Genomic DNA, 21,695 nt, shown 5'->3' on the forward strand with positions numbered 1-21,695 from the left:
TATTTCCATTTTCACTTGTCTCAAGATATTTAAAAATATTTTTCTTTTGGTTTCCTCTTTGACCCACTGGTTATTCAGTAGCATGTTGCTTAATCTCTGCTGAAAATTTGTGAAATTAGCAGTTTCTTCTCGGAATTGGTTATGGTCAGAAAGGATGCTTGATATGATTTTAGTCATCTTAAATTTATGAGTACTTGTTTTATGGCCTAACATATCTATCCTGAAGAATGTTTCACATGTACTTAAGATGACCATTGGATGGAATGTTCTATAGAAGTATTAACTCTGTGATTTAATGTGTAGTTTAGCTTCAGTGTTTCTTTATAAATTTTCTGTTTGGTTGATCTATCTATTGAGGTAAGTGGGGTTTTAAAGTCCCTTACTATTATTATATTGCTGTCTAGATAACAGAGGCAGTAACCTCTTTGACATCAGCCATAGGAACTTCTTACTAGATATGTCTCCTGAGGCAAGGGAAACAAAAGCAAAAATGAACTGTTGGGACTTCATCAAAATAAAAACCTTCTGCACAGTGAAGGAAACAATCAACAAAACTAAAAGCAACCCATGGAATAAGAGAAGATATTTGTGAATGACATATCTGATAAAGGGTTAGTATCTAAAATATATAAAGAACTTAGACATCTCAACACCCAAAAACCAATGAAAGAACGGGCAGAAGATATGAATAGACATTTTCCCAAAGAAGACATCCAGATGGCCAACAGACATGTAAAAAGATGCTCAGGGAAATACAAATCAAACTGCAATGAGATACCCCTCACACCTGTCAGAATGGCTAAAATGAACAACACAAGAAACAACCGATGGATAAAAGAGAGCCATCTTACACTGTTGGTGGGAATGCAAACTAGTGCAGCTACTTAGGACAAAACAGTATGGAGGTTCCTCAAAAAGTTAAAAATCCAGCAATGGCACTACTAGGTATTTACCCAAAGAATACAAAAAATACTAATTCAAAAGGATACATGCACCCCAATGTTTATAGCAGCATTATCAACAGTAGCCAAATTATGGAAAGAGCCCAAATGTCCATTAACTGATGAGTGGATAAAGACAGACAGACACACACACACACACACACACACACACACACACACACACACACACACACGAATATTACTCAGGCATAAGGAATGAAATGTTGCTATTTGCAATGACATGGATGGAGCTAGAGTATTATGCTAAGTGAAATAAGTCAGAGAAAGACAAATACCATATGATTTCACTCATAGGCAGAATTTAAGAAACAAAGGAAATGATCATAGGGGAAAAAAGAGAGAAACCAAGAAACAGCCTCTTAGCTATAGAGAACAAGCTAATGGTTACCAGAGGGGAGGTCGGAGGGAGGGACGGGTTAAATGAGTGATGGTGATTAAAGAGTGTACTTAGTGTGATGCACACCAGGTGTTGTATGTGAATTTTGAATCACTAAATTGTACGCCTGAAACTAATATTACATTGTATATTAACTAACTGGAATTTGAATAAAAACTTAAATCATCACTATCAAAAATGTGTTTTGTGTGCCGTTATGAGATTCAATCCTCTCCTCAACCCTCCTCAGGTAGCTACTGCTCTCATTTTTATTATAATCATTCCTTTCTTTCATATTCTTAATATACTGCTGGTTTGCCTCTCAGAACATTTTATAAGTGTATCATACTGAATGTATTCTTCTGTGAATCATGCCATATATGTTCTTCTGTCACTTATTTTTTAAATGTATACCTGATTTCTTTCTTTAGGCTGGAAAAAATGAAAAAAGAATATAGGAATCTGAGTACATGGATAGAAAAAGCTAGCTATTTAGAAAGAGTTCTTACCCCAAAATTGGCCAATAAAGAATGTAAGGTAATTAACATAATACATTCTCCATATCTAACTTCTAATACTATTTATTTAAAAAAGATTATGATAATTAAAAGTGATAATAAGATATTGCTTAGTTTTTGATATATAAAATGCTATTCATGATTCATGTACTTTCCTATTTTCCTAATGTGTCATTCAATAAATGTTAACTAATAATTTGTAAGATTTGGTTTTTTAACAGCTTTGTTAAGATATAATTCACCTGCTTAAAGTATAGAATTCAGTGACCTTTAGTATATTCACAGAATTGTATGTCCATTGCTATAATCAATTTTCAAACATTATTACCCCCCGAAGAAACCCCCTAACCAAACCTCTCACACCCCTCTAGCCCTAGACAATAACGAATATCCTTCCTGTTTTCGTAGATTTGCTGATCCTAAACATTTCATTTGAGTGGAACCAATGAATATATAGTTCTTTGTGACTTGCTTCTTTAATTTAGCATAGTGTTTTCAGGATTCATCCCATTGTAGCATGTAGCAATACTTTGTTTCTTTTTACTGCCAAATAATATTCCACTATATGGATATGTACCACATTTTGTTTATCCTCATCAGTTGATGGACATTTGGGTTGTTTTGACTTTTTAGCTGTCATCAGTTATGCTCCTGTGACCATTCATATGCAGATTTTTATGTGGGCATATGTTTGTGATTTTCTTGGGTATATACCTAGGAGTGGAATTGTTAGATCATACAGTAATTCCCTCTTTAACTTTTTCAGGAACTGTCAAACTGTTTTCCATATCAGCTGCACAATTTTACATCCAACCAACAATGTACGAAGGTTCCATATATTCTCCAACACTTGTTATTTTACTTTTCTGTTGTTGTTGTTTTAATTATAGCCATCCTAGTGGTTTGAAGTGGTAACTCTTCGGTAGTGGTTTTGATTTGCCTTTCTCTGATAACCATTGATGTGAACATCTTTTCATGTGTTTACTGGCCATTTGTATATCTTCTTTGATAAATGTTTGTTCAAATCCTTTGTTGATTTTAAAAAATTGGGTTATTTTTATTTTTTAATTTTTTAATGTTTATTTTTGAGAGAGAGAGCAAGCAAGCGTGAGTGGAGGGAGGGGCAGAGAGAGAGACATACACACACACACAGAATGTGAAGCAAGCTCCAGGCTCTGAGCTGTCAGCACAGAGCCTGACACGGGGCTTGAACTCACCAACTGCGAGATCATGACCTGAAGTCAGACGCTTAACTGAGTCACCCACGCATCCCTAGGTTATTTTATTGTTCAGTTGTAAGAGTTCTTTATATATTTTGAATACTAGACCTTTGTCACATATATAAGTGAGGTTTAATATTTAGAAATATAATCTAACCAGGGCACCTGGGTGACTCAGTCAGGTAAGCGTCTGACTTTGGCTCAGGTCATGATCTCACTGTTGATGGGTTCGAGCCCCGAGTCGGGCTCTGTACTGACAGCTCAGAGCCTGGAGCCTGCTTCACATTCTGTGTCTCCTTCTCTCCTGTCCCTCCCTTGCTCACTCTCTGTCTCTGTGTCTCAAAATAAATAAACATCAAAAAAATTTTTAGAAACCTATATATTTTGACCTGTGGCAATAGAGATTCAAAGAGGTTTCAGTAAATTCATAAAATGTTGACTAAGATCCCAGCCTTGAAGTGGTAGTCATAACATACAGATATATTAATGATTTTCAGTGCCTCATTATAATTGGGCATAGTGATACTGCTTTAGGGTAAATTGATTAGCACTTCCTCATACAGAATTAGTATTTTATGGAAAATTTGGGGGGCTCTTCATTAAAGGAACTATGGACTTTGTGTTCTTATTAAAACATCAATATTTTATAACAGTCAGGGATCACGCTACCTTATAATTCCTCTTTGCAACTTATAGGCCATAATGTTTTCCAATAAAAAAGTAATCTGTTTTCTGGGTGTATTCTCTTATGTCACTTGAAGTTACAATATTATGTCATTTATCTCATAATCTTTTTCTCTCCTACATTTGTCACTCAAATACCCTATCAATTCTTGGATATCCTCTCCTTGGAACATTAACTCCTAGCTGGAGTATACTCTTGAAGATAGTGTTGTTTGGATTGCTTTTCTCATAAACCCATATTCTTCTGTAAATTTTAAAGAAGGTAATAAAAGAAGTTATAAAGGCGGATTAGCTCTGTCAACATTTCTCCAATATCTTTTTTTTCTTGTTTCTAGGGAAGTGATACCAATGAGATACTTGAAAGCCAATTTGAAAAGAAGTCTGAAGATACTGTAATATCAGGTTCAGAAACTTAATTCACATTATTTATTTATTATTAAGATAATTAAAAAGAAGGTGGTTGTATCACAAAAAGAAAATTAATAATTTGCTTTAGGTGGATTTCATTTTTTTCTTGGAAATAAATATGCATCTCATTATAGTTTTACTATTAGGTATTTATTTTGTAACACCTTAAAGAAAAGGCTTAGACCCAATTAAGAGTTATTTTTTTTAAATGCTCCTGTATTCCTTGTAAGGACAAGAAAATAGTTAAATCTTAACTATGATCTATGAAAAAGGTATATTCTTAAATGTTAGCTGTAGAGGTGTGTGTGTGTGTAAGAGGAAGGAAGACAGCGGAGGGCAGGAAATTAAATTAGCATTAAATTTTAGAACTTACCACAAATTATCAATAAGATAATGGAAGAGATTGTTATGGTAGTCTTTAAAAAAATCTCTCTGTTAAAAGATACATTTAGAAAGTAAGTTAAAATATATGCATAATACTATATCTATAAAATCTTGGATTCTGCCGGTGTAGAATAATGATTTATTGTTGCAAGACTTGTGCCACAAATTACTTCTCTACTTCCCTGCTTCTACCTCCTGGCCACCTTAGCTTTTGATATGTTCTTTTCCTAACCTCTGAGGATCAACCAGACTAGCAGAGCTACTGAATCTTTAGCCTACTCTTCACCTGAAATGCTCGTTTCACGAGTAAGAGAATCAGTTTCCCTCTTCCCTATCAGTGTTGAAGATTGGAGGTTTACCTCTCTTACTCACTGGTGGTTGCCAACTTTTTTTTCCCCAGAGAGTTTATTTTTATTTTTATTTATTATTATTTTTTTCTTATCCAAAGAGTTTTTTTTTTTTTCCTTAGCTGAAGAGTTTATTTCAAGTCTGGTGACTTGTTTTCTTCTGGTATTCCTATATCTTCTTATAGCTTCAGCTAACATTTATTCATCACTGTGTTGCAGGCCTTTAGCCTTTACCTGGATTATATAACTCAATCCTCACATCAGTCAGTTGAGGGTGCTATTATTATTTATCCAGATTTTACACATGAGAAAGCTGAGGATCAAACAGATTAAGTAACCAGTCAAAAGTTACACAGCCATTAACTGATTGGGGTTGAATTTGAACCTCGTCTGTTTGACCCAAGAGCTCAAACATTTGGGGTGCCTGGGTGGCTCAGTCGGTTAAGTGTTGACTCTTGATTTTGTCTCAGGTCATGATCTCACGGTTTGTCATTCCAGCCCTGCATTGGGCTCTGCACTGACAGTGTGGAGCTTCTTTGAAATCCTCTTTCTCTCTGCCCCTCCCCTATTCTCTCTCTCTGTCTGTCTGTCTCTCTCTCTCAAAATAAGTAAATAAAAACTTTAAAAAGTATATCAAGAGCTCAAGCATTTAACCATATTGCTGCTCACATCTTACATATACTTGTGTCATACCTATAAGATAAGCCATCATTATCCTGTTTTACATATGGGAAAACCAAAGCTCAGAAAAATGGGTAAGCTGACCCCACAGCTAATAGTGACCATAATAAATTTTGTTTTATATTAGACTTAATACATACCTTTCTATCTCAATTTTTTATTCCTTCTTTCTTCCTTTTAGGTTTTCTTTTCTACTTGATAAATATAGACTCTATATTTCTAGAAAAATTTTTATAAATGCTTCAGTCAGCCTCTTTTGAATGGTCCTAATTTCTCTGGATACATAAAACTTTATTCCAGTATCTTTTTTTCAGTCCCAGCTCTATCACTGACCATACGGGATTTATTTTATTTCCTCTTGACTTGTAGCAAAATATACTGTTTACCTGTTTTTATGTCTTACATTGATGAATCTGAAATCTTACCACTTTATGCATGTTTTCATTTTAAGTCCTCACTTTTTCATTTACCATTCCCCCATCTGCCCAGAGAGTCATCAGCCTGTTTTTACTAAATAGTATTTATGTGTGAATAGCTGCTTTGATTTAAATTGCTCTTTGTTCTTGGTGAGAAAGATCCTAATAGTATCTTATTAGTGTACATATATAAAAATGTTTATTTTATAATATAATAATAAAATATTACAATTCACTTATTTACAGATGTCCCCTGTATAAAGAAAGGAGCTGAAACTGCTCCAAGTGAGGTAAGGGAACTTGGAAGAGAACTTCTAATAGTCACTGTTTTTAAAGGGATGAAACATTTATAAATAAAAAAAAATATTTGTGGATGGGGGGAAAAAAGCACCCAAGAAGTTATTCAGGTTTTTATGGTTATTTCTGTTATGGTAGTATCTGTATAATTACATTATTTAGTTGAGTTAATTTACACTCTTCAAAGGGAAATTACAGCATAAAATGGTAATATTTAAAAATACATATGAAGATGGGGACAAAAAATGTTGACGAAGAGAAAGGAGGCAGCAATTAATAAAAGCATAAAGTTAGTTCTGCACATTGATCTTAGAAATTGATGCCACAGATCTAACCACATTCATGACTTTCTCTATGGGTTTATAATCTATGTTTAAAATATAAAGAAAAAAATAGAGTTCACGTAATATTATTTGCATTTTAGCTAATTTTACATAGGAATTCATTCCATAAAGCAATGGATCCGTGTGTAAACCAACAAAGAATAAAAGATTTTTCTATACTACTTGACAAATAGGATTTAATATTTTTCATTGTGGGGTGAATGTCTTCTAAATATCAATTGAAGAGACAACATGTACTGGTTTCCCCAGTCCAAGGAGACAGAGGGGAAAAAAGACAACATAGAGAATTTATCTTTCTTTTTTTTTTTTTAAATATGAAATTTATTGTCAAATTGGTTTGCATGCAACACCCAGTGCTCATCCCAACAGGTGCCCTCCTCAATACCCATCACCCACCCTCCCCTCCCTCCCACCCCCCATCAACCCTCGGTTCTCAGTTTTTAAGAGTCTCTTATGTTTTGGCTCCCTCCCTCTCTAACTTTTTTTTCCTTCCCCTCCCCCATGGTCTTCTGTTAAGTTTCTCAGGATCGACATAAGAGTGAAAACATATAGTATCTGTATTTCTCTGTATGGCTTATTTCACTTAGCATCACACTCTCCAGTTCCATCCATGTTGCTACAAAAGGCCATATTTCATTCTTTCTCATTGCCACGTAGTATTCCATTGTGTATATAAAGCACAATTTCTTTATCCATTCATCAGTTGATAGACATTTAGGCTCTTTCCATCATTTGGCTATTGTTGAGAGTGCTGCTATAAACATTGGGGTCCAAGTGCCCCTATGCATCAGTACTACTGTATCCCTTGGGTAAATTCCTAACAGTGCTATTGCTGGGTCATAGGGTAGGTCTGTTTTTAATTTTTTGAGGAACCTCCACACTGTTTTCAGAGTGGCTGCAGCAGTTTGCATTCCCACCAATGGTGCAAGAGGGTTCCCATTTCTCCACATCCTCACCAGCATCTATAGTCTCCTGATTTGTTCATTTTGGCCACTCTGACTGGCGTGAGGTGATATCTGAGTGTGGTCTTGATTTGTATTTCCCTGATGAGGAGGGACGTTGAGCATCTTTTCATGTGCCTGTTGGCCATCTGGATGTCTTCTTCAGAGAAGTGTCTATTCATGTTTTCTGCCCATTTCTTCACTGGATTGTTTTTCGGGTGTGGAGTTTGATGAGCTCTTTATAGATTTTGGATACTAGCCCTTTGTCCGATAAGTCATTTGCAAATATCTTTTCCCATTCCGTTGGTTGCCTTTTAGTTTTGTTGATTGTTTCCTTTGCTGTGCAGAAGCTTTTTATCTTCATGAGGTCCCAGTAGTTCATTTTTGCTTTTAATTCCCTTGTCTTTGGGGATATGTCAAGTAAGAAATAGCTGCAGCTGAGGTCAGAGAGGTCTTTTCCTGCTTTCTCCTCTAGGGTTTTGATGGTTTCCTGTCTCACATTCAGGTCCTTTATCCATTTTGAGTTTATTTTTGTGAATGGTGTAAGAAAGTGGTCTAGTTTCATCCTTCTGCATGTTGCTGTCCAGTTCTCCCAGCACCATTTGTTAAAGAGACTGTCTTTTTTCCATTGGATATTCTTTCCTGCTTTGTCAAAGATGAGTTGGCCATACATTTGTGGGTCTAGTTCTGGGGTTTCTATTCTATTCCATTGGTCTATGTGTCTGTTTTTGTGCCAATACCATGCTGTCTTGATGATGACAGCTTTGTAGTAGAGGCTAAAGTCTGGGATTGTGATGCCTCCTGATTTGGTCTTCTTCTTCAAAATTACTTTGGCTATTCAGGGTCTTTTGTGGTTCCATACAAATTTTAGGATTGCTTGTTCTAGCTTTGAGAAGAATGTTGGTGCAATTTTGTTTGGGATTGCACTGAATGTGTAGATAGCTTTGGGTAGTAGTGACATTTTAACAATATTTATTCTTCCAACCCATGAGCACGGAATGTTTTTTCATTTCTTTATATCTTCTTCAATTTCCTTCATAAGCTTTCTATAGTTTTCAGCATACAGATCTTTTATATCTTTGGTTAGGTTTATCCCTAGGTATTTTATGCTTCTTGGTGCAATTGTGAATGGGATCAGTTTATTTGTCTTTCTGTTGCTTCATTATTAGTGTATAAGAATTCAACTGATTTCTGTACATTGATTTTGTATCCTGCAACTTTGCTGAATTCATGTATCAGTTCTAGCAGACTTTTGGTGGAGTCTGTTGGGTTTTCCATGTATAATATCATGTCATCTGCAAAAAGTGAAAGCTTAACTTCATCTTTGCCAATTTTGATGCCTTTGATTTCCTTTTGTTGTCTGATGGCTGATGCTAGAACGACCAACACTGTGTTAAACAACAGCAGTGAAAGTGGACATCCCTGTCGTGTTCCTGATCTCAGGGTGAAAGCTCTGAGTTTTTCCCCATTGAGGATGATATTAGCTATGGGCTTTTCATAAATGGCTTTTATGATGTTTAAGTATGTTCCTTCCATCCCGACTTTCTTGAGGGTTTTTATTAAAGGATGCTGAATTTCGTCAAATACTTTTTCTGCATCAATTGACAGGATCATATGGTTCTTTTCTTTTATTAATGTGATGTATCACATTGATTGATTTATGAATGTTGAACCAGTCCTGCAGCCCATGAATGAATCCCACTTGATCATGGTGAATAATTCTTTTTATATGCTGTTGAATTCGATTTGCTAGTATCTTGTTGAGAATTTTTGCATCCATAGTTATCAGGTATATTGGCCTGTAGTTCTCTCTTTTTGCTGGGTCTCTGTCTGGTTTAGGAATCAAAGTAATGCTGGCTGCATAGAATGAGTCTGGAAGTTTTCCTTCCCTTTCTGTTTCTTTGGAACAGCTTGAGAAGGATAAGTATTATCTCTGTTTTAATACAGAATTCCCCTGGGAAGCCATCTGGTCCTGGATTCTTATTTGTTGGGAGATTTTTCATAACTGATTCCATTTCATCACTGGCTATGGGTCTGTTCAAATTTTCTATTTCTTCCTGTTTGAGTTTTGGAAGTGCGTGTGTGCCTAGGAATTGGTCCATTTTTTCCAGGTTGTCCAGTTTGTTGGCATGTAATTTTTCATAGTATTCCCTGATAATTGCTTGTACTTCTGAGGGATTGGTTGTAATAATTCCATTTTCATTCATGATTTTATCCATTTGGGCCATCTCCCTTTTCTTTTTGAGAAGCCTGGCTAGAGATTTATCAATTTTGTTTATTTTTTCAAAAAATCAACTCTTGGTTTCGTTGATCTGCTCTACAGTTCTTTTAGATTCTATATTGTTTATTTCTGCTCTGGTCTTTATTATTTGTCTTCTTTGCTGGGTTTGGGCTGTCTTTGCTGTTCTGCTTCTATTTCCTTTAGGTGTGCTGTTAGATTTTGTATTTGGGATTTTTCTTGTTTCTTGAGATAGGCCTGGATTGCAATGTATTTTCCTCTCAGGACTGCTTTTGCTGCATCCCCAAGTGTTTGGATTGTTGTATTTCCATTTTCGTTTGTTTCCATGTATTTTTTAATTTCTTCTCTAATTGGCTGATTGACCCATTCATTCCTTAGTAAGGTCTTCTTTAACCTCCATGCTTTTGGAGGTTTTCCAGACTTTTTCCTGTGGTTGATTTCAAGCTTCATAGCATTGTGGTCTGAAAGTATGCATGGTATGATCTCAATTCTTGTATACTTATGAAGGGCTGTTTTGTGACCCAGTATGTGATCTATCTTGGAGAATGTTCCATGTGCATTCGAGAAGAAAGTATATTCTGTTGCTTTGGGATGCAGAGTTCTAAATATATCTGTCAAGTCCATCTGTCCCAATGTATCATTCAGGGCCCTTGTTTCTTTATTGATCCTGTGTCTAGATGAACTATCCATTACTGTAAGTGGAATATTAAAGTCCCCTGCAGTTACCACATTCTTATCAATAAGGTTGCTTATGTTTGTGAGTAATTGTTTTATATATTTGTGGGCTCCCATATTCGGCACATAGACATTTATAATTGTTAGTTCTTCCTGATGGATAGACCTTGTAATTATTATATAATGCCCTTCTTCATCTCTTGTTACAGCCTTTAATCTAAAGTCTAGTTTGTCTGATATAAGTATGGCTACTCCAGCTTCCTTTTGACTTCCAGTAGCATGATAGACAGTTCTCCATCCCCTCACTTTCAATCTGAAGGTGTTCTCAGGTCTAAAATGAGTCTCTTGTAGACAGCAAATAGATGGGTCTTGTTTTTTTATCCCTTCTGATACCCTATGTCTTTTGGTTGGCGCATTTAGTCCATTTGCATTCAGTGTTATTATAGAAAGATATGGGTTTAGAGTCATTGTGATGTCTGTAGGTTTCATGCTTGTAGTGGTGTCTCTGGTACTTTGTGGTCCTTGCAACATTTCACTCACAGAATCCCCCTTAGGACTCTTGTAGGGCTGGTTTAGTGGTGATAAATTCCTTCAGTTTTTGTTTGTTTGGGAAGACCTTTATCTCTCCTTCTATTCTGAATGACAGACTTGCTGGATAAAGGATTCTTGGCTGCATATTTTTTTCTGTTCATCACATTGAAGATTTCCTGCCATTCCTTTCTGGCCTTCCAAGTTTCAGTGGATAGGTCTGTCGCTAGTCTTATCGGTCTCCCTTTATATGTTAGGTCATGTTTATCCCTAGCTGCTTTCAGAATTTTCTCTTCATCCTTGTATTTTGCCAGTTTCACTATGATATGTTGTGCAGAAGATCGACTCAAGTTACGTCTGAAGGGAGTTCTCTGTGCCTCTTGGATTTCAATGCCTTTTTCCTTCCCCAGATCAGGAAAGTTCTCAGCTATGATTTCTTCAAGTACACCTTCAGCCCCTTTCTCTCTCTTTTCCTCTAATGGAATTCCTATTATATGGATATTGTTGCATTTGATTGCATCACTTGGTTCTCTAATTCTCCCCTCATAGTCCTGGATTTTTTTCGTCTCTTTTTTTTCTCAGCTTCCTCTTTTTCCATAATTTTATCTTCTAATTCACATCTTCTCTCCTCTGCCTCTTTAATCCAAGCTGTGGTCACCTCCATTTTATTTTGCACCTCATTTATAGCATTTTTAGCTCTTCATGACTATTTCTTAATCCCTTGATCTCTGTAGCAATAGATTCTCTGCTGTCCTGTATACTTTTTTCAAGCCCAGCTATTAATTTTATGACTATTATTCTAATTATGACTAATATTCATGTTCCATTATATTGCTTAAATTGTTTTTGATCAATTTGTTAGCTGTCTCTACTTCCTGGAGTTTCTTTTGAGGGTAATTCTTCCATTTCGTCTTTTGGATAGTCCCTGGAGTGGCGCGGAACTGCAGGGCACTTCCCCTGTGCTGTCTGGAGTAACTTGTGTTGGTGGGCAGGGCCGCAGTCAGACCCCATGTCTGTCCCTAGCCCACCGCTTGGGCCACAGTCAGACTGGTGTGTACCTTTTCTTCCCCTCTCCCAGGGGCAGGACTCACTGTGGAGTGGTCTGGCCCCTGTCTGGGCTACTTGCACACTGCTAGGGTTGTGGCGCTTCTTTGATGGGAACTGGCATATTAGCTGGGGTGGATCCGCAAGGTGCACAGGGGCAGGAGGGGCAGGCTCAGCTCACTTTGCCGTCAGTTGTCCCCTGCAGGAGGGGCCCTGCAGCACAGGGAGGGGGGCCGACCCGTTGGAGGGATGGATCCACAGAAGAACAGTGTTGGGTGTTTGCACGATGCAAGCAAGTTTGGTGCTGGGAACTGATTCCCTTTGGGGTTTCGGCTGGGGGATGGAAGAGGGAGATGGCACTGGCCAGCGCCTTTGTTCCCTGCAGAAATGAGCTCTCTCTTCAGGGCTCAACACCTCTCTCTCCCGGTGTCCTCTCACCCTCCCACTCTCAGAACAGAGCTGTTGACTTTTAACATTCCAGATGTTAAGTCTCGCTGGCTGTCAGAACACACTCCCTCCGGCCCCTCGGCTTTTGCAAGCCAGACTCGGGGGATCTGCCTTGCCAGGCGGGCTGCCCCTCCACTGCCCCGGCTCCCTCCCACCAGTCCATGTAGTGCGCACCGCCTCTCTGCCCTTCCTACCCTCTTCCGTGGGCCTCTTGTCTATGCTTGGCTGTGGAGAGTCCGTTCTGCTAGTCTTCTGGTGGTTTGCTGGGTTATTTAGGCAGATGTGGGTGGAATCTAAGTGATCAGCAGGACGCGGTGAGGCCAGCGTCCTCCTATGCTGCCATCTTCTCCCTAAATAGTCTCTATAGAGAATTTTTCATAGAGCTAAATTTGTTTGGCTTAACAGGTTGTCCTTTATTTGTTGATAGTGCTTTTTGTACTATTTTGCTATTAAAATTTCCTTTATTTTATTATATAGTTGTGATTTAATGGTATGTTCTTTGTGCTATTTTGCTGGTAAAATTTTATTTATTTATTGATATATTGGTGTAGCATAATAACAGCAAAATGTTAGACCCCTCAATTTTCTTTTTTGAGATGTTGCTGATTTATAAAATCTAAGTATATGAGAACCACTAATTTATAAAGCTGTGTGATCATTTTAATGGATAATATTCTATAGTCCATGGTTTCAGGCAAGTAGAGAATTTCTTAACGCTTTTAATAAGGAATGTAACAATTGACAAACATTGGTGGTAACTTGTTATGATAAAGGATAAGGGTATAAATTATTTTAAGTCCAGTACTATTAGTTTTAAATCTTTTCTAGTCAGTAATGATTAATTGGTAGCTTTGCTTTATTGATATATTTTCTAGTTATTGGTAGCTTTGCTTTATTGATGTATTTTCTAGTTGCAGGATAATGCTGATAAGAAAGACCTTACTCTTCTACCAACTTTGAACCAGTCAGATCAAGATAATTCAGATACTATTGCAGTTGCTCCTGAAAGTGATGAGTCAACAAAGAAAACAGATGAGTCAACAAAGAAAACAGATGAGTCACCAAAGCAAACTCCATTGCGTGTTATTCCTAGCCTGACAGTAATGGAAGAGAGCAAAACATTGTTTTTAAAGGAATACCAGTCAGAAGCTGTGCCAGAGGGAAAAATGAAAAATATATTATTTCCACCACATATGAAAGATGTGGAAAGCCTTTCACAAACAGACTCCTCTGCATCAGAGGTAAAGTTGAAAACTAGCTATATATATCCAGGTAAAATAAAGAAGAGGAACTTAGATTCATCTCTGGCAGAAATTAGATGGCAAAGCAACATTATAAGATTAGCTAGAAGGAAGAGCACAAGGTTAGTTTCCCCAGATTTGAAATCAAAAGGTAGGTTTCAAAGCCAAGATCCAGAGGAAGACCTTGAACTAAAGGTATCTGCCCTCGTATCAGAAGTATAAGACTATGAAAAACAAAATAATTCATTAAAAAAACACAAATAAATTGAAAATGCATTCAAAAGCCTCCAAGCGGAGGTGTGTCTAAGTATATTAAACATACCTACCCTGCATATATCCATAAAGTAAGGAGGAAAAAGCCTTGAAAAAAAAAAAAAAAAGAGTGATTGGAGATACCTGTAGTACAAACTAGTCTCATGGGTGGGTATAAAATTCATCTGAATGTGTAACAACAATAACAAAATGTAAATACAAAGGAAATTTAAAATCTTGGGACGTGATTTCAGTGGAAGTTTTTAATAAAACTTGTAGGAAATAACATATATCCTTATTGCAAATAATTTTATAGTTTAAAATGAGAATGATTTGAATATAAATTCAAAGGGTTAAAGCTTTTCTCAAAATTACAGTTATTCTACTTAGATCTTTACATCTTACATGAATCACTGTTATAGGTAGCTCATAAAGCAGTAGAAAAATGTGTACTGATCAGTGGGTAAAAATCTGGATTCTAAGTAAGGTTCTGCCTCTAAATACTTCAACAAGCTTGGGCAGTTAAAATCTCTAGACTTATTTCCTCATCTGTTGAATGGTACATCATATCAGGTCATTTCTAAATTCTCTTCCTAATTCCAAAAGATAACTTTATTAAATATCTCTAGTTGGGGAATTCTTCTTAAGTAGCTAGTTATTCTCAAATAACATTCTTGTTTTTACTGAATTTGGAAGTAATACAGTTAGAGAAAATTTAGAAAATAGAAGCATGAAAGACGAAATAGAAGTAGTTACAATCCTACTGCTACATTTGACAGTTTTATTTCCTTTTGGCCTGGTTATGTAAAATTATATTTTTCATTTATTTAAAAAACTTGGATCAAATTATATATGTGTGTGTGTATAATTTTATCTGTGCTTTTTAAAACGACATTATAAACATGTTATCTGAGTTTCCTTAAAAATCTGTAAGATGCAGAATATCCTCAAATATAGATATTTAGTAATTCTTTTAAACAATTATATATTTTCTGTATTGTTGGACATTAAGTTTGGAATTAACTAACATCCTTTTGCTTAAGTATTTGGGTCTGTGACTGTCCCCTGCTATATTCATAGAAATGGCATGTTGACAAATTTGCTCTCCAGAAAGACTTTCCCTATATTCTCACCCGTAGTATTTGAATATTAATGGTCTTTTGAATAATGATAAGAACTTTTTCATACTTATTGGCCATTTTGCTTGTCCCTACAATGAGTAGACAGATCATGTCCTTTGTCCATTTTATTTTGTTGACTACTTGGTGATCCTGTGGAGGTTTCACAGTGAGCTCTTTCTCATTATGAGGATATTAACCATTGATATAATCATGGCACATACTTTTTCATAGTTTGTAGTTTGCCTTTTAATTTCTCTATTTACTCTGACTTCCAGAATATTCAGCTTTCATTCATTGCTGCATAACAAACCACTCCAAAACTTAGTGGCTTAAAATAACCATTTTATTATCTCTCAAGATTCTGTGGGTTGATTGTGCTTTAGCTGGGAAGTTGTTTTTCTCCACTTAATATTGGCTGGGCCCATAATCATCTAGGAGCTCGATTCGGCTGGAACACTCGTGAGGTTCATTTATATGTCTTACACTTTGATGGGAACAGCTGTAAATCTGGGCTCAGTTGGGATGCATGTACTATCTGGTTTGATGTATCTATTCACCACACTCACCCTGCACCCCCCACAGTGTAATCTTAGGGATTATCCCTTTCCCTTTCCATGCAGCCCCTTTATGTGGTCTTTCTAGCAGGGCAGCTGAATTTCTGATGTGGCAGCTTCGGGCTTCTAATACACAAAAACAGAAGCTTCAGGTCTCCTTTAAGACTTAGTCTTGGAACTAGCACAGGAATATTTCTACTAAATTCTGTCAGTTAAAGCGAGTCTTAGGCTCAGTTCTGTTTCAGTATGGGAGGGGACTACACAAGGGCATGAATCTTGGAAAGTGTTCATTGGGGCCATATTTGGAGATTAACCACCACAAATGAACTGTCTCTACCCCAAAGTAATTCATGTGCCTCCTACATGCAAACTATACTTACTTCCCTTCTAAGATCCTTGTTCTCATGCTATTATTACTGCATCAGGCTTAGTCTTGAAGTACAGAATTTCAACATCTAAATCAGATCCAGGTAGATGAGGTTTCTTGAGTATGGCTCCTCTCAGTCTTAAGACTGTGAATTAAAGAAACCAATTATCTGTCTCCTACATACATAGTGAGTAAAGAACAGGGAAATGGATAGGCGCTTATATTCCAAAGGTGGAAGAAGGGGAAGGTGAAGCATACACCAGTCAGTGGGCCATAGTAATTTTGAATTTCTTGCCTCTGCCCTTGGGGCTTGGCTTTAGCTTCTTTTTCCCTGAGAAAGAGTTTGTATTTGTAACTGAGTAGCTTTGCAGCCTGTGACTTCTTTGAAGAAAGTGGAGGGTTCAAAAACCTCTTTCCATTTAAATTATCTCTGCTTCTGTCCCAGATGCTATGATTCTTAAAGATTTTTTAGGCTTCCTGTATATCAAATTATTATCTTAGGCAACTGTTACACTCCTGAATATCCACTATTTACCTTTAAGTGAGAGCCAAGGTGCTGTAGTACAGTATCCTTAAGAATCTTAGAAGTTCTCTTGTCCAGGAGAGAGATCTAAGAGGCCACCCTAAGATACTTAGAATATTTTTGTGTAGATGAATGGGTCTGTGAAACACTACCTTAAATATTTTTCAAAAATATCTTTTTTTAGTTTTATTTATTTTAGTAATCTCTACACGCAGTGTGGGGCTCAAACCTATGAACAATGAGATCATGACCTAAGATGGTTAACTGACTGAGCCACCCAAGCACCCCTATCCACTTTCTTTTTTAATTCAGTATTTTTTTCACCTGGAAATCAGTTTTTCTTATCTAATTACATCTATGAATTCTTGAAACTAATTGGGACTATAAAAATAGAGATAAAAAATTGTTTCTATGATTTTTGGAGTAGGGGGACTTTTTCAACTGATCATAATATATCTTTAGAAACATAATTTTGGAAGTTCTAATCATTTTTCTCTTTGCTCATACTATTCTCTGAAAGATATGTTTGTCCAGTGGTATCTGAGGTAGATTTTGTCAGAGATAGTTTACTTAAATCTTTGGGTACCAGACAAAGGGAAAGGAGTCATTTTATATTTTTAGTAATTAGGCTTTTATTTGTCTGTGAGGAACAGGAAAAAAATTATATATAACCAGAAGCAATACTACCAGAGAACATCTCTGAATTTTCAGTGTTTTTATATTCATTGAGCCAGCATTCCTTAACTTAGCTGGGCAGCTGGACTAATTGCAGATACCATGAGCTTGAAGAAATATGCATCTTCATCGAGGGGTAGAAAGTTCTGTCCACTTTCTTCCAAATCAAGCTTTTACTTGAATATGGTAAATTACAGGTGGATTGGTTAGCCTTTTACTGTTTTCATTTTGACTATATCTTATAGAAACATTTTTGGATTGTGGAGAGTATCTGTACTTATTATTTTCCATCTTGTCCCCACCCCAGTCTATGGTCTGCCTTTCTTTGTTCTGTTTTATGCCCCAGGAAGATGACTGCTATGGAATGCCTTACCAGACTCTCTTTCTGGCTGACTTCTAGTTAGGTGCAGTAAGTGACAGACACTGGCAGAACATTAGAGGGCAATAGGGAAAAGAAGGGTTGCGTTTTTCTGTCCTACTGTTTTCCTGCTTTGTTGCTGTGGTTCTGGCAATGAATTTTCCTTCGTATCTGTGGCTCCAGCTGAATGGCCCCACCTCCATGACTCCAGCTATCACTGGGCCCTTGCTGGAGTGGTAACATCTTTTCAGTGTTTCTCTCAACATTTATTATTGGTTCCTTATCCATAAATATGCCTTTCATTAATGTTAAGCTTCTTTTGTTGAACCATTTTAGAGGAATTCTAATTTCTGCCCTAACTCTAACTAGTAATCTACTAGTTTTCTAGTATACATATAGATTTTCCTCTTTTTTTTTTTAGCTCTGGATTTTTTAAAAAATTTGAAGTAGCTGATACACAGTGTCCTATATTTACATTTCTTTGCTTATTTTGCAGCAGCTTTGTAAAAATTCAAACGGTCATTTTGACCTAAATGTTCATAATGCATTTTTAAAATACAGAGTTGAAAATGATATATACTTATTATTAAAATTTAAGCAATCCCTCCCATTGTAAGAAAGAACCCATAATTCCACCATCCAGTGTTAATAGTTAATATTTATGTCATCATTTCACAAATCTTTCCATATTGTTGGGAAACATTCTCCATGGTCCTTGTGAGAGGTATAGGATTCTTTTCCTGTAACATAGTCCATCACATGTGCTGTTGTTATCTGGCCCACTTTGCATTACCTTGGGAATCAGGGCTTGAGAAAATGATGCAAAAATGCTTATACTCTGGCTACTGTGATTGCTCTGAGTAATAAGCTATTTTTTATTTCTAACTCAGGAGACTTATTTCTTCTGTTAGCCTCCCTGAAGCTGTGGCAGGCTAACCAATTAGCTTACCAGCAGCGTACATTCTTGACAGCTTTGGTGACAAGATGGGATACTGACAGACACGGATTTGAGGACTTTGTGGTCTGATCATTGGATTTGAGGGAAGCTCACAGGAATTGGTGGAAAGTGGTGACCAAATTGTATAATTAATCAGGCAATAAATAGTCCTGTACTTTGGATTGTTGAAGAGATGGTTGCACGTTATGTTTTGGGAAATAGATTTAAAAACATGCCTGAACAGTGATTGGCCTGGTTATTTCTAATTATCCTCCAGGTAGGGAGACATCCTTGCCAATCTGATGAGCCCCCTCAGTCATCCCATTTAGTATTAAGATCTGTCCTGAGTGAGCAGAAGAATATCTTTTTTGACAGCAGTTACAGAGATGCATACCTACAGTGAGGATGATAGGAAATTTATGAGTGCTATGGGCAGAAACCAAGTGTATCATTAGAACTCTGGCTCATTTTCTTGGGAGATGAGGATGCAGGTTGTGTAATACCTATAAAGGAAGAATGGCAGTGGTTGGGCCATCTTATACCTAAGTATATAGTGATAGGAGCCATGTATAGTGATAATCTTCCATCCATTCCAAAACAACTGTAAGATATTTGAGTTTTTTGTCATGAGTTCTGGCTGCTACAGGAAGGTTGGACCCTCTTTGGGAGATTATCCTAAGACAGATAAACTCTTGTGGGAAACCATAATAGGCATTGACTAGTATTTGGGCACTTACTGCCGTGAATTGTGCATGCAATGCTGATGAAAATGATCTTCTGACCCAAAGAAATATAAATTATTTAAGTCAGCTCTGGCGACTTGGAAAACTCCTTTAGCCCTTATGTTGAAACTGGGGAAGAATTTATGAGATGTCATCACGGTAATGGGACAGCAGATGCCTTGGATTGAAGTAGGCTCCACAAAGTAGGTGACTACCATGCAAGGCAAGCTTAAGTAACTTGAGGGGGCGCAACCACATGGACCTATCCAGAAAGCAATGTGGCTATAGCTCTTGAGTGAAATAATTCCAAAAGGTGAAATAGAGAATATCAGCTATGAAGACCTTGTTGCCTTATACAGTGTTGGGCAGACCTCAGTACATGTGACGTCTTATTAGATGGTATGGAGTTGCCTTCTTCTGAACCCCATGACACTTCCCTTCCCTCTTAGGCTGAGCCCAGAGGCTTAAAGAGAAACATGATTAAAGGTGGGGCCAAGGTCTTTCTGTCCCTAAAGGGGATTCTGTGCAGCCATCCAAGTTTTCTGGAGGAATTTCACAGGGTAGGGGCCCAATCTTTTATGCCTTTTTTTGGTTATGGATGTTCAAATCTCTATATTACCCAGAGCTGTGGAAGGAAGAATTAGTTGGGTTCAACTTTATGGGGTTTGGTCAGGGTTCACAATGGGGAAGGGAACTAACATAACTAGATGGGTCTCTTTAGGTCAATTGAATGTACGGTTGTTGTTTCCACATCTGAATATGTAGTATGGATTATTATGTTACGTACTTGTTTGTCTCCATCCCATAAGTTCCATAGGAATTGGAAGAGCTATAGAGAAGTGCTGGTGGGACATGTAAATTGCCACCCAACTTGTCTCTCTGTGCACTTAACAGAAATGCTATAGAATCCTAGAAAGAAAAGGGAAATCACAGCCTTCATTAAGGACTTCAAGGCAGCCTGGAAAGTAAGAGATGCAATTAACTCAATACCACAACCCTGTGTGTATGGCCAGTGGATTTGTTAATGAATTTGGCGGCTTAAAGTTATCATCAACTGAATCCAGTTGTTGCTTCCATATTTCAGCTGTTCCAGATATCGTCATTATAGCTATATCCACCATACAAGACTGATGGCACTTGGTACACTATCTTGTACACTGCCAACACCACCTTTCCTGTACCACTGACACTTGAAGGTCAAGCCTAGTTTATATGATTTTCTTCCTTAGCCAGGGCACCTACTTACCTGCTACTTTCTACCAGTGATTGGATCTGAGCTCCTGTGGCCCAGACACTCTGGAAGCAGGGAGATGCACAATGCAGGGGGTATACCAACCTTGAGATTAAGATAAAGGGCCAAAATGAAAACAAAGCCTTCTAGTTGCTCTAGATATCCCCCAGAGGTTAGCTTCCCTCACACCCTTGCTCTTCCTGTGCTCCCAGTTTGGAAGTAACAATCTCCTGATGGCTATAAAAGAGCTATTGTAGCCCCTAGTGTGCAAGAGAATCTATGTTACAAGAGGCGAAAAAATATCAGAAATCAACTGATAGGGTTTGAGCAAAACTTGCAGTAGGGAAAAAATTTGAAGTGACCTTATGGGTAGGACCCTCTCTGCTGATTCATTGTACTGTTATAGCTCTACTGCTAACTAACCATTTAGTTAAATTGATGTGTTATATGCTTATACTGTAAATAGTCACAAATTATCAGAAGAAATTCTCCCATTCAGGGTACTCCCACAGGTACAGAAGTCCTTGTCATTTGCCACAAGCGTGGACCAGGATTTAAGTGAGTGCCTCCACCCTCTAATTTCTAAAGATGTTTTGTTGATTAACAAGTCAAAAGCCTCAGTCTCATTGGCCCTGGCTGACCATCAGGAGTGGCTGATAAACCCTAAAAAATTCAAGGGTCTGCTTCCCAAAAAGATTTTTTTGGGACTGTATGGACAGAATCACAACACTCAATTCCTTTGGCAGTCAAAGAAAACATGATGTCTCTTCAGTTACCTACCACCCAAAAGGAAGCCCAGCATATTTTTTAACTCTGGGCATGAGAGACTTTATGTGCCTCATTTAGGCATTCAACATGCTTTGAGTGGAGCCTAAACCAGCAGGTTTTTCTGGCCAAATGGTAGGAGTATGTTCAGGGGTGCATCTCACCTGGTCCTGGCAGGTTTTGGTTTTGCATGAAAAAGTAGCAGCTACTGAATTGGGCCCAAAACTTATCCTTTGTTTTGCCACTTGAAGCAAAGCCACTGTCTCAGTGAAGTCCTGGATTCACAGAGCTGCCCCTAAATGCTTGGGCAAAATTTACTGATGGTTCAGCTAAGCTGAAACCTAATGGTTTCAATGGGCTACTATGGCTGTTTAGTTTAAGGGCCAGCTATTCAGAAGCAAAAATGGATGTGGTTATTTCACTCAGTTGGGAGAACTC

General features: G+C 37.3%; 1 protein-coding gene across 6 annotated transcripts in view; it reads left to right on the plus strand.

Annotated features, from left to right (window-relative positions):
• Nucleotides 1-21,695, plus strand: part of C2CD6 (C2 calcium dependent domain containing 6) — a 153,832-nt gene that overhangs the window by 61,778 nt on the left and 70,359 nt on the right. For 5 of the 6 annotated variants that reach the window (XM_053906297.1, XM_053906302.1, XM_053906305.1 and 2 more), the window contains 4 exons: nucleotides 1,770-1,875; nucleotides 4,096-4,162; nucleotides 6,243-6,286; nucleotides 13,423-13,752. In XM_053906297.1, the coding sequence (XP_053762272.1) occupies nucleotides 1,770-1,875; nucleotides 4,096-4,162; nucleotides 6,243-6,286; nucleotides 13,423-13,752 (547 nt within the window). The remainder of the gene's footprint in view (nucleotides 1-1,769; nucleotides 1,876-4,095; nucleotides 4,163-6,242; nucleotides 6,287-13,422; nucleotides 13,753-21,695) is intronic. The other variant, XM_053906309.1, reaches the window with a different exon arrangement.

Source organism: Panthera pardus, unplaced genomic scaffold, assembly GCF_024362965.1.
Source record: "Panthera pardus isolate Hobbes unplaced genomic scaffold, ASM2436296v1 HiC_scaffold_10, whole genome shotgun sequence".
NCBI classification, from domain to species: Eukaryota; Metazoa; Chordata; class Mammalia; order Carnivora; family Felidae; genus Panthera; species Panthera pardus.